At 34.6% G+C, this 13,917-nt stretch overlaps 1 protein-coding gene across 11 annotated transcripts in view; it reads left to right on the top strand.

Annotated features, from left to right (window-relative positions):
* The window catches only part of UPF2 (UPF2 regulator of nonsense mediated mRNA decay), a gene marked incomplete at its 3' end in the record, with an annotated part of 208,980 nt that overhangs the window by 58,252 nt on the left and 136,811 nt on the right, over positions 1–13,917 (top strand). For all 11 annotated transcript variants that reach the window (XR_014242607.1, XR_014242608.1, XR_014242609.1 and 8 more), the window contains exons 13-16: positions 670–873; positions 1,597–1,872; positions 4,209–4,392; positions 9,638–9,777. Coding sequence is in view for 4 of the 11 variants with exons in the window: in XM_082385282.1 (XP_082241408.1) it covers positions 670–873; positions 1,597–1,872; positions 4,209–4,392; positions 9,638–9,777 (804 nt within the window). The remainder of the gene's footprint in view (positions 1–669; positions 874–1,596; positions 1,873–4,208; positions 4,393–9,637; positions 9,778–13,917) is intronic.

Here is a 13,917-nt window from a genome sequence, read left to right as displayed (position 1 = left end):
GATGTTGTGTCCTCCATCTTTTTTTTTTTTAAGATTTTTTTTGATGTGGACCTTTTTTTTTTTTAAGTCTTCATTGAATTTGTTACAATATTGCTTCTGTTTTATGTTTTGGTTTTTTGGCCTCGAGGCATGTGGGATCTTAGCTCCCCGTCCAGCGATCGAACCTGTACCCCGTGCACTGGAAGGCAAAGTCTTAACCACTGGACCACCAGGGAAGTCCTGTGTCCTCCATCTTAAGGGATCTTTTAACCAGTTGACCTTGGGTTTATTTCCTTATTGGAAATTTTTCATTTATAAAAAGAAATGTCTGAGGTTACTTACATCAAATCATGCACAAAAGAAAACATTATTTTTGTTAAATCTTGGGTATTTCTTTCAGTGACCTGAGTATGAGTGTATACTGTTAGCTTGATTGAAGTCCTGGAAACTCTAGGAAATTTAAGGGCGTTATGGAAAGATAAAGGGAAAATGTGAATAAATTTTACCAATAATTAGAAAAATCTTATTTTTCCTATCTCTAAAGTGAAAAGGCTGGTAGAGAATCTCTAAAGTATTTTCCATTTCAAAAGTTCTGTGACTGTATAATCATAATAAAATATTTGTATTATAGGGTATTTTGGACTACTTAGTGCTTATCTTAGTAATTTAAAAAAAATTCTCTTCATTTAGGTTTTGAGACAGATGCGAAAGTTGCCTTGGCAGGACCAAGAAGTGAAAGACTATGTGATTTGTTGTATGATAAACATCTGGAATGTGAAATATAACAGCATTCATTGTGTAGCCAACCTCTTAGCAGGACTAGTGCTCTACCAGGAGGATGTTGGAATCCATGTTGTGGATGGAGTTTTAGAAGATATTCGATTAGGAATGGAGGTAACAAAGACCTGCAGCAAATTGGAATCCGTGGACAATTTAGACAGCCTTAAAGTCCTATTACTGAAAAATAAGGATTTGAAAACCCTCTTTTCCCCATATGGTGTCATTTACTATTACTTTTTTGAAGATAGTGATTTCTTAATAAACCCTGTTGTGTCAGATTTCCTAGTCTTCTCTCAGGCTAATGCTGAAGTATTTTTTGCCTTTTCTTCAAGTCCAGTTAAGCTTATTTTAGAAGAGTATAGTAAATTTTTATTATTTCCTGGTTACTATTGTCATTCGTGTTACAGGAATTCATAAATTTATTAATTAGGAGAATTGGTAATCATTTGATAAGAATTTCTGTAAGAATTTCCCTCTTTCTATATGCTTGTTGTTTCCTTAATTCATGGATTTCAGAGAAAATAAGTTACAGAGGGCTGATAGGGAGAATTACATTTTAACTGTTTCATAAACTATTAATTCATTTAACAATAGCTTAATATTAAATTTAATACTTAACATGTTCTTTTTATTAAAACATTTTAATGGTAGACATTTCTTAGAGAGAGAAAAAGGACACCCAGAAGTGACTACCTATTAGAAAGGAAGAAGAAAACCCATTATTTTTTCTCTGTTCAGTGAGTGATGTTGTCAAGTGACATAGGGAAATTTTACCTCTTCTCAAACACATTGCTATTCTTTAATGGAAATCTGCTTTTTTTTTTCTTCCCCCTTTAGGTTAATCAACCTAAATTTAATCAGAGACGTATCAGCAGTGCCAAGTTCTTAGGGGAACTTTATAATTACCGAATGGTGGAATCGGCTGTTATTTTTAGAACTCTTTATTCTTTTACTTCATTTGGTGTTAACCCTGATGGCTCTCCAAGTTCACTGGACCCTCCCGAGCACCTTTTCAGGATTAGACTAGTGTGCACTATTTTGGATACCTGTGGCCAGTACTTTGACAGAGGTTCTAGTAAACGAAAACTCGATTGCTTCCTTGTGTATTTTCAGGTATATAAATTGAAATAAGCAGTTGGCATCATTTAATGCATTGCTTGTGTTACAAAAATATTAGAGAAGAAACCCTGTAGCATTCATATATTATGTATAAGATATATTCATAGTTAGGTGAGATTTATTCTTCTTGCAAGTATGCTTAGCTTTAGAGGTTTTAAAATATATGATATGGGGACTTCCCTGGCGGTCCAGTGATTAAGACTCTGTGCTTCCTGCAGGGGGCACAGGTTCGATCCCTGGACAGGGAACTAAGATCCTGCATGCCACACAGCATGGCCAAAAAAAAGAAAGAAAAATTTAAAAAATATATGTATGATGAATTCTATCATAAACATTCTGATTACATTTTAAGTTTTATAATTGATGATCATTAATTTTGGGAATTATTTTGGTGCAGTTTATAAATTTGGTATAGTATGGATTATTTTGTATTTGGTACAGTAATTAATCAAATTACTTGTAGTATTTATACATTTGATAATATTCTCACTCATCTGTGTTGTGGTTTTATATCTAAAATTCTTGTTTCTAAATTAAAAAAAAAAAACCCATCATTAACACTGAAAGAAATATTTGTTCATTCATTGCTAAACTCTTGGGTTGTGCTTTCCATATCTGAAGTTCCTTTTGTAAACTGGTGGTTTAGAGCAAGTACAGTATAAATTAAATTCAGATACAAATACAGAGACAGTTCTACAACTTCTCTGCAGTTCATGTTCCAAAAGTTAGCTGTAGCTTGGTTGTCTGGAACCTAATCATTATTTCCCATCAAATACAATGTTACAAGTACTGGTTAGGGGGAATAGCTCACTATCAAATTCTCCAGATGTTACTGAAAGTACCAATGGTACCATTCAGTTCTATCTGATCATTCCTTTCTAGCTAATCTGTTATGTTGTTTTCATTTACCCATTGACAAAGAAAATAAATTTAAAACTATAACTTTGAGGTGTCAAAAATACATCCATACAGTAGCTGGTGTTAAGTGGGGGTAACTACTCTTGGGGAAGAGCTGTTTGTAACCTTCTCCTATTACTTTATCTCTGCATTAGAGGGTAACTTGTTACTCTCCTGTTTTCTGAATTGATGAGCCAAAAATGGGGAAGGGGTGTTGAAGATTTGAGACTCAGATTCTCTGTTGCATGTAAGAAATGCCTTAAGTTGGAGACTGCCTGTATTTAAAACCAAAGTTTTGCTGCAGAATATCAGTTATCACTATCAGCATCTAAAGCAGGATCCCTTTCAGAAGAGTGTTCTTATTTGCACTCACTCTGACATCACTGGCAGAGAGAAAAGAGCCACTCAGAAATATTCAGGAGTAGAAAGAGACAAAAGTATTTTCCACATTGATTAATAGCAGGAATGTGTAGCAGGGATATACTTAGGGCACGGGAGTAAGAAGTGAGTGAGGCCTGGGTGATGCAGTCAGTGTGTGCTGCCTGTAACACAGTGTCCAGTTACATATTGGAAGGCAGATAGAAAGGCTCACCTGCAGCAGTGCTTCTAAACTTCAGTGTGTACACACATCACCTGGCTATATTGTTAAGATGCACACTGTGATTCAGTTGGCCTAGGGTAGGGGACGTCTCAGATTCTGTATGTCTAATAAGCTCTGAGTTCCCACACTTTGAGTAGCAGAGACCTAGAAGAAACTGGACAGGAAGATTAAACACCCAGAGGAACACCTGTTTATATACAAGTAAATTCAGGGGTTGTGCTTTTTAGTTAAACTTGAGAATTACAAGTACAAAATAGAATGAAGGAGCCAAGCTAGGAGACGAGGGAAAATATCTCAATGGTGCCATATACACAGTAGATGTTCAATAAATGCTTGTTGATTACTGATTTTTATATATTCAAAAACCCTATCTTCAGATACTTTCGACTCTTTAAAAAAATCAGAGCAGGTAGTATAGAGAAAATAATTATAATTTATCAAAACCGTTGCCTTGAATTTGGTTGTTTTTGTAAAATTAAATATTTAAGCCCTATTTGGGATTTGGGAGTGGAGTTTCTGCCTGGTTTCAGTACCTGAAAATGTATTTGCTGTTTTATTTATTTATAATTTTTCCTTGCCTTTAAAAAAAGGTTATGACAGTTAACAATAAAAAATATATTTAAATTAAAGTCACCAGATGGCTTAGGAACTATATAGATGGAGGGAAATAAATGTGCTAGGATCATTGCTGTTGACCATTAATAAAAATGGTAGGTGTCTTGTACAACTCTTTAGCTTAGTTGTTATAACTAGGTGATGTCACGATACAGATTATTTTAAATATTTTGTTATTAATTTCTTATAGCTAAATTTATTTTTCATTTGTTGTCAGCGTTATGTTTGGTGGAAGAAAAGTTTGGAGGTTTGGACAAAAGACCATCCATTTCCTATTGACATAGATTACATGATCAGTGACACACTAGAACTGCTAAGACCAAAGATCAAACTCTGTAATTCTCTGGAAGAATCCATCAGGCAGGTACACGACTTGGAACGAGAATTCTTAATAAAACTAGGTAAGCAATTAATTACAGAGAGAAAATAAAGATGGTATTTGGCAGATCGTTTCTAGAATTTGCTTTATAATGTTTTCAGTTAGCATTTACTTTTGTATACTTTCTGTTTTTCGATGTTGAGTGTTACATAATAGTGTTAGGTAAGACCTGGGTGACTTACTTCTTGATTTCATTAAATAATCCCAAATTGGAGGAAAACAGTCATGTAAAACTTGAAGCAAATGATAATGATGGAAAAAATATAATCCTGTCAGCCTCTCTTAATTTTAGAATTTTAGGTTGCTAATTTAAAACCTACTTTTGATTAAAGCATCTCATATACAGTATATATTTTCAATAACACTATTTCCTAAGACAGTGCAGGCTTGACACTATATAAGGGGAGTGCCAGTTAGAAGTTTGAAAGTATCCCACCAAATTTTAGATCCTAGTCACTGGGGGAGTTGTCTCTGTTTCTAAAGACTAGAGAACATGTGAGAAATGTGCTACAGGAGGATTGGTCACTTTACTTTCTCAGTATCCTTCTGAGATTGTTCTGGAAGAAGAGGTAGCATTTGAATGGCTCCCGTAAAGGACTGTAGGAGCCGACTAGCCTTGCCAGTGGAAATAACTGGAACAGGGTGGGGCCTTACCAGTCTGGTTTGCTTGCTGATAGTTCTTAGCATGTTGTATTGTAGTCATTTCAAAGTGACATATGGTTTCAGCCTATGAAGCTGGTATTTTATTAGGAGATTATTTATTAGGAGACCCTTACCGTGACCAGTTATACTGATTGTATAAATTTACTATGTTGCATATCTGAAAAACCACTTTTCATGGCAAAGGCATTGGTGATCCTTTTCCTCTAAAACAATTTTTTCATATTACATCCAGCATAGTAATAGGGTTTCTTTCTCCAAGGTAAATCCTCTTTTGGAGAATTCGACTGCTGTTATGTATTTGAGCATTATTTGAAAGGTGCTACTGATTATGCAACTATTCACTTTTCCTAATTCTCAACCCATAAAGGCATATGTGATTCTTTTTGTTCTTTGAACTTTGTCCCAAATTATCTACTTTCTTTTCCTTTTCAGATTTCTAATTGTATAAAATGATCATTTCAAGTAGAGTGTTTATTTATCTACGTACTTATTTCATTTACTTTATATGCTTTGAAATAGTGTTAGCCTTGTTTCCCAAAGACTTTTATGAATGGCTCTCTCTGTATAGTGGGCATGAGGAAATACTAGTTGGATACCCAGTTTGGTAGCAGTAAAGAGAGCAGTATGCTTTATCCTTTATCTAGCAACGAGTTAAATTAAAGGACTTCGGGCTTCTTTTGAGGAGTCTGTCCTTGTTTAGAATATGGAAAGGAAAAAAATAGGTCACCATTTGCCAATGCCACTCTAAGGATGGTGGCAGCTAGAATCAATATGCTCCCAAGTCGTCCCATTTTCCTTCTGTTTTAGAGTCTAAATATCATAGAGAAGATATACATGAATAAATCTATATTAAATCTGTTTCCTGTTGATAAACCATAAGATAATATAGCATCTTGCTTTTGGTAGTTTTTTGTTTTCAAGCACTTGCAAATTCATTATCATTTCAATCTTATAGCTACCCAATGCTAACTTAATAGTTAGCGTTTTCTTATATTTTTAAAACCATTTTACTGTTATTAAAAGTAATGAAGTGTTCATGGCAGAAATTTTGAAAAATGCCAAGAAGACAGAAATCACTGATATTTCATATGCACGGAGGGTCATGTGTTAACATTTTGCTATATGTTCTTCTATTTAAAAAAAATTTCTTCACGTGTTTGCAGTTTTATAACTGGATTTTTTCTTCTACCTAATATATTATGAAATTTCTTCCTGACATGAAATACTTTTCTAAATATTTAATTTTTTACAAAACTGGCTATTTTCCTTTGTATGAATGTGTTAATTCTGTTGTTTGACACGTTATTTCTAATTTTGCACCCCTATAAATAACATTATTATGTTACTTTTGTGTGTATCTTGGTTTTCTCAGGATAGAGAGAATTACTGGCTCTAAGACACACTTTTTTTTTTTTAACATCTTTATTGGAGTATAATTGCTTTACAATGGTGTGTTAGTTTCTGCTTTATAACAAAGTGAATCAGTTATACATATATATATGTTCCCATATCTCTTCCCTCTTGCATCTCCCTCCCTCCCACCCTCCCTATCCCACCCCTCTAGGTGGTCACAAAGCACTGAGCTGATCTCCCTGTGCTATGCGGCTGCTTCCCACTAGCTATTTTACGTTTGGTAGTGTATATATGTCCATGCCACTCTCTCACTTTGTCAGAGCTTACCCTTCCCTCTCCCCGTGTCCTCAAGTCCATTCTCTAGTAAGACACACTTTAAGAACAAAACCAAAATGGTAATAGGCAATGTAATTTAATTCTGGTTTGGAAGTTCTAGATTATATTAAAATATTATAAAAGGAACAGAAATGGGAAGAATAAAAGTGAAAAAAGAAAAGTCATATGAATAAATTACTTATAAAACAGGAGTGTATTTCATAAATTAAAAATAAAATCAGTAGAATAAAATAAAAGCCCAGAAGTTGCCCCAATTAAATACAAAACAATTTAGTGTATGACGAAATAGGAATCTTAAAAATAGGATAAGAACAACAGGTGAGCATTTGGGGGGAAAATTGATATAGAGCCACATCTTATGTCATCAAACTCCAGATGGATTGAGGAGTTAAATATTTATTTTTTAAAAGTTAAAAATAGATCTGATCATCAGATATTCGGAGAGGTGGTAATTTTCCTAAATTTTAAAATGATGCAAGAAAGCACACATATGTTGGCAGATTTGGGTGTTTAAAACTTTAGTACGATGAAAGAAATAACTAGGATTGAAGTGAAAATAATTTCTGTGCCAGGTTATTATCACTTACATAAAGAGCACAGGCAAATTGACACACAACAGTTAGATGAACGTAACATAATCAAATGAGGGAGGGCAGGGAAGAGTTGGTATTTTTATTGAGTACTTCCAGTTTGCCAAAATTAAAGTGGAAGGTAATGTTGTTCATATTTGACAAGTGAGTTACGTAAAGCCCAAAACAAAATACTAGGTTAACAATCGAGCCAGAATTCAAAGACTGTGCTCTTTCTGACATATTAAGTATGTGGGGAAAATACTCAGCATGTCTAGTGAACAGAGAAATAATTTGAAAGGGAGTATTACAATTATTACTCTGTCTGTTATGAGCAGGAAAACTGAGGCACCAAGCAGCTCAAATTCAAGAGAACAGTATTTGATTTTGGTCCCCAAGTACACTTAATTCTGACCCACATTTTTAATATTTTACTGTCTAGATTTTACATTTTATTAACCATATGTCCTTTGTACATTTTTATCTGCATTGTTTATTTTAGATTGACAGTGTCCTAGAGGTCAGCAACTGAACAGTTTATTTTACAGCTTAGCAAATGCAAAATATATTTATAAACTGCTTTTGAAACTAACTTGCAATGCAAGTGAAAATGTGTTAGAAATAGTAGTATTTTCCTTACAAATTAGATGTACGGCTATCAAAACAAAGCTACTTATCCATTAGAGTTCTTCCCATGACACGTATTTTAAAGTGGCTATAAAAAAGGTATAATGGTATATTAGGCCATGTGAGTTTATCAGCACTGTGATATTTTTATTGAGAGTGCTTAGATTTATATAGTCCTGACTTTTAATTTTTTGCCTTTGATAACATAAAAGCCCAATATATTGCTTCTGAAATTCCAAATAAATAAATAAATAAAATAGTAAGTTAATGGTATCTCAATCTGAGATAGCAATTTTTTCCCTCAGTATTATTTTTCTTTTAAAACAGATCTCTCTGAGCTTTATCCATCTTTTCTCAATTTTTTTTTTTTTTTTAATTTCCAAACTTGAATATACCTACTTTCATCACGCTATACATCTGTGTTTTTGTCAGTTCTTAATTGGTTAGACTTCAGACACTGGAGTAATTTTTTGTTTTTGTTGGTTGTGTTAGTTATTCAAACTTTCTGGGCTTCAGTATACCTCATAAAATGAAAGGGTTAAATCACATTGTCACTAAAGTTTCTGTCTGCTCTAATTGTCTAAGATTCTGTGAATAAACAAGTATTTACTAAACACCTACTGTGTATTTATCAATATATGGCCTCTAATGAGTTTTGAATATATAAAAAAAGTTTTTTGTTCTCAAGGATCTTATAATCTGATGTAACATGTATTGAAATCATTAGAAAAACCATTACATGGTGTATCTTTAAATGTAAAGTGCTGTGATCAATTCTCCAAGTGCTTTAGAGTAAGTAGGAGGAAAAGTAGTACTCAGTGAGTTTATGCAGGAAGTGAAACTTAGACTGAATTTGAAGAATGTATAGGATTTGAAAGTGCATATTGAACGATATTCTATATGGAGAAGCAATTTGATGATCACGAATGCAAGGTAGTGTACTTTGTGACACAGAAGAGTCTACCCCAACTACAGGAAAAGGCTTGATTAGGACTAGGGAGCGTGGGGAAAAGTCCGATCAGATGAGGCCATAGTATGTGCATCTTGAAAGTAGAGAGTAGTTTGGAACTCAAATGATAATAAAGAAGAGTTGACTAGGCAGCAAAATGTGGATGAACATGAGGAGGAGGAAAGAGATTCAAGCCAGGGAATTCCCTTTGGAGGAACACGCTGTTACTGAAGAAAAAAACAAGCTCTTTGGTGACACAGCTGTTAGATCTGTCACCATATAGCTTTGCCTCCTTCCCTCAGTCTTAATTTGCAGACATTCAAATTGATAGTCAAATGTGACTTCTCCATTAAAGCGATATAATTTTATTATATCCTTGAGTTTTTAGAGATTCTTGAAATATCGTTTGATAAAAAGTGTGACCAAGGTTGCATTGTATGTGGCTGAAGCTGCACCTTATGTGCTGCTACTGTTTGCCTTTGTTCATCTGAGACTGAGATAAACAGTTTGAAGCTCTGAGAAAGGGAAAGAAAAATTTTCTTTTTTTGGCTAGTGGTTAAGAAATGTATCAGTGCTCCTTTGTTGAAATAAAGATCTAATTAAGTTTTTTAAATGGTTCTCAAAATAGCTTTAAATTCTGTTCATATTTTATTCTGAGCAAATGGCTGTTGAATTATCTTAATACATACTTTAAGTGGTGTAATACTCACTGTGGAAAACTTGCCTTTATCTTTTTTTTTTGTCTTTTTCTACTTTCTCCTCACTTCAAGGCCTAGTAAATGACAAAGACTCAAAAGATTCTATGACAGAAGGAGAGAATCTTGAAGAGGATGAAGAAGAAGAAGAAGGAGGAGCTGAAACAGAGGAACAATCTGGAAATGAAAGTGAAGTGAATGAGCCAGAGGAAGAGGTGATGACTTTTATTTATAGCAAAATAGGTACATTTGTAAAAGAGTATTTTGATTACATGAGCCAAGACTTTCTTTAATGTATAAAATAAGATTTCCTCTTTAGTTTTATTAGAGTACATGTAACTAGTAGTATATATCTATTATAAAACTGCTGGATTAATTAAGAGGTTTTTTTTTCTTTTACAAGTAAGAAAATACTGATCGTAGGATTTTTAAAAATTACTGTTATTAAGACCATTTTTTTAGAGCAGTTTTAGGTTCACAGCAAAATTAAGGGGAAGGTACAGAGATTTCCCATATGTCACCTGCTCGTACCTACTCACACAACCTCCCCCCATTATCAACATCCCCCACCAAAGTGGGACATTTGTTACAACTGATGAACCTATAGCAACACATCATAATCACCCTAAGTCCATCATTTACATTACAGTTGACTCTTGGTGTTGTACTTTGTATGGGTTTAGGTAAAAGTATAATGACATGTATCCATCATTATGGTTAGGATTTTTATTTAATAAGCAATTTGAAGACAAAAAATTGTTTCATCTGCTATGTATCTTTTTTCTTTTTTTTAAATTTTATTTATTTAATTATGGCTGCGTTGGGTCTTCGTTGCTGTGCGCAGGCTTTCTCTAGTTGCAGCGAGCGGGGGCTACTCTTTGTTGCGGTGCGCAGGCTTCTCATTGCAGTGGCTTCTCTTGTTGTGGAGCACGGGCTCTAGGCACGCAGGCTTCAGTAGTTGTGGCTTGCGGGCTCTAGGGCACAGGCCCAGTAGTTGTGGTGCACGGGCTTAGTTGCTCCACGGCATGTGGGATCTTCCTGGACCAGGGCTCGAACCCGTGTCCCCCGCATTGGCAGGCAGATTCTTAACCACTGCGCCACTGGGAAAGTCCCAATCTGCTATGCCTCTTAATCTCACTTTTGTTTTTTTGGCCACACCGTGTGGCATGTGAGATCTAAGTTCCCCAACCAGGGATTGAACCTGTGCCCCCTGCGGTGGGAGCACAGAGTCTTAACCACTGGGTCACCAGGAAGTCCCCTTAATCTCACTTTTGAGTGTGGACTTTTTAACCTGTAGATTTTATGAAAAAATTGCGGACTAGATGTTAATAACTTTGCTTTTTCCCAGATCTGATAGTATAGGAAATCTGAAAATCATCATGTACCATAATCATCAGCGCGCCCTTTTGTTTTTACGACTCTGTTAGGCCAAACCATATGAAATGACTGTTTTACCATTTCGGACCTACCAAAATGTCATTTTCACATATGATTCAACCTAATAGTTTTAATTCGTTCCTTTTTTCTTCTAAAGCTGCTTAAGTTTTAAAAATTCCACCTAAAACAATAGAGTATCTGGGGTTTGCTTCATAACCTGGAAGTAGACTGGGCATTGAGTTAGGGATATACAAGAAACTATAACCTGACCATTAGCTAATAATTGTTGTGTAATGGGTAAGGGTTCCTTATGCTATGCTGTCTACATTAATATATATTTAAATTAGAAAGTTAAGAAAATAAAAAGCAGGATGAATAAGAATAACAATAAAATACTGATGAATATAAAATTTAAACCATGGAATTAGCACTTTTTCACCTTGTAAGCTTATAATTATATCATGTGTATGGTTTCTTTGTGTCCCTTGGGTGCTAAAAGCATTTAGGAGAGTGTGATAATTTAGAAGTATGATTTTAATTAAATATTGAAAAAGTTTAAATTTATAATCAATATTTAAGTGTTTTATGGAAATTGAATTTATTAAATTTTTAAGTTTTGATTTACTTGAGTAAATAGAATACAAATGTTTAGAGGATATGGGTTGTTTAATGTATAAAGGAATGTCAATTATTTAAGGCATTCATAAGAGAGATTCATAAACTGGATTTTTAAAAAGCTTCATTTAGCATGAAAGAAAAATGACCCATAGGGACTTCCCTAGTGGCGCAGTGGTTAAGAATCCGCCTGCCAGTGCAGGGGACACGGGTTCGAGCCCTGGTCCGGGAAGATCCCACATGCCAAGGAACAACTAAGCCCATGCGCCCCAACTACTGAGCCTGTGCTCTAGAGCCCACGAGCCAGAACTGCTGAGCCTGCGTGCCACAACAACGGAAGCCCATGTGCCTAGAGCCCGTGCTCTGCAACAAGAGATGCCACTGCAATGAGAAGCCTGTGCACCACAACGCTCACTGCAACTAGAGAAAGCCCACGCACAGCAACGAAGACCCAACACAGCCAAAAATAAATATTAATTAATTAATTAATTTTTAAAAATGACCAGTAATTTAAGGTAATTAAGATTTTCTACAGTTAGAAGTAGAAATCCCTAAGTCTTTTTTTTTTTTAGCCCTGAAGGTCTGTAGCTATTAATGAACATTTCGTATGATTTGACTACATAGCAAATAGCTTTGCTGTTAGTTAAAAATGAATTATTGTGTAAAAGGGCAGCATAAATAATAATGTATGGTTTTTATAATTGGTTAGCATTTATAGGCAGTAGAAATGCACCTTTGTGTTGTTATTTTGCTACCACTTTTTTCCCCCAGTTTTACTGAGATATAATTGATATAACATTTTATTAGTTTAAGGTGTACATATAACATAATGATTTGATATATATATATATATATATATATATACACATATATATAAAAAGAGAGAGAGAGAGAGGGAAATGATTACCATAAGTTTAGTTAACATCCATCACCTCACATAGTTATAAATGTGTTTTTTTGTGTGTGATGAGAACTTTTAAGATTTACTCTTAGCAAATTTCAAATATACAATACAGTATTGCCAGCACTTTCTCTTTCCAACCTGACCACTCCCCTAAAGTAGATATAAATAAATTGATAAAAATTTAGAACTGGAATATGTTTCTATAATTGATTTCTGTGTAAGAGATGGACATTGCTATATTGCTTTTTTAAAAAAAGCAAAATTAATTAATTAATTAATTCTTGGCCTTGTGTCTTCGTTGCTGCATGCGGCCTTTCTCTAGTTGTGGCGAGCGGGGGCTACTCTTTGTTGTGGTGTGTGGGCTTCTCATTACAGTGGCTTCTCTTGTTGCGGAGCATGGGCTGTAGGCGCGTGGGCTTCAGTAGTTGTGGCACACGGGCTCAGTAGTTGTGGCACATGGGCTTAGTTGTTCTGCGGCACATGGGATCTTCCCGGACCAGGGCTCGAACCCGTGTCCCTGCACTGGCAGGCCGATTCTTAACCACTGTGCCACCAGGGAAGTCCCTATATTGCTTTTTTAAAAAATGAGTTTGTCGTAGAAACATTCAATTATATAATTTAAATTGACTTATTAAGTACTTTATAACAACAAAAGGAAATGAGAGAGTATTTCCATTTTGTATTTTTAGAGTAATCTTATGGCTGTCTTTGGATTTTGCTACCACACTAATTAGGTAAAGAATCTAATAAATTAAACATCCTCAGTAAATGTGACATTAAAGAGTGACTCATTTTCCTATAAATTTCTCATTTGAATAGTTGTAATGTATTATATTTTCTCCTCTAAACGCATTTTCTCCTTTTCAAAAGTGAACTTTATAATTTTTAAAATTGTATCATTTTTAACTATTTCTTTTCCGGTTGCGAAGTGGATATTATACATAATATATGTGTGCTTGCTAAGTGGAAAAACAAAATGTTCAATAGGATGGCTCATGAGCCTTGTCTGGGAGGAGAATTGAAGGGAATGGTTGGTTTACTTTAAGGAAATGGAGTTGGAATTGTTTGCTCTCCCACCCGAGACCATCCTTTTCCACCAGTACCCTCCAAACATAGGGAGGAGAACATTTTTAAAGAGAGAAGATGGGTCGATTATAAAGTAGTAAGAACAATGTAGGATATTCTATAAATATTTGCCTTGACTGAGAAAGAACAGGGCTGGAGTGGAACTCTTCAGAAAAGTTGTACTCTTCTTTTCCATCTTGGTCCACAACTCTTCCAAGCTCCATATGGCCTTTTGAAATTATTCTTAGCACATAACAACTAGAATATTTTCTTCTCAGTATCAGCTGGGTAAATTAAAAGTAACTTTAAAGATGAAGTAAATGTTCTTCTGCTAAAATTCTAATTTTCTGCAGCATTTTAGAGAAAGTACAAGATTTATTATTGTAATAGCAAT

This window comes from Balaenoptera borealis (assembly GCF_965194805.1).
Source record: "Balaenoptera borealis genome assembly, chromosome: 3".
NCBI lineage: Eukaryota > Metazoa > Chordata > Mammalia > Artiodactyla > Balaenopteridae > Balaenoptera > Balaenoptera borealis.
The sequence above is the reverse complement of the archived record's forward strand: the minus strand, read 5'-3'. Positions and strand labels throughout refer to the sequence as shown.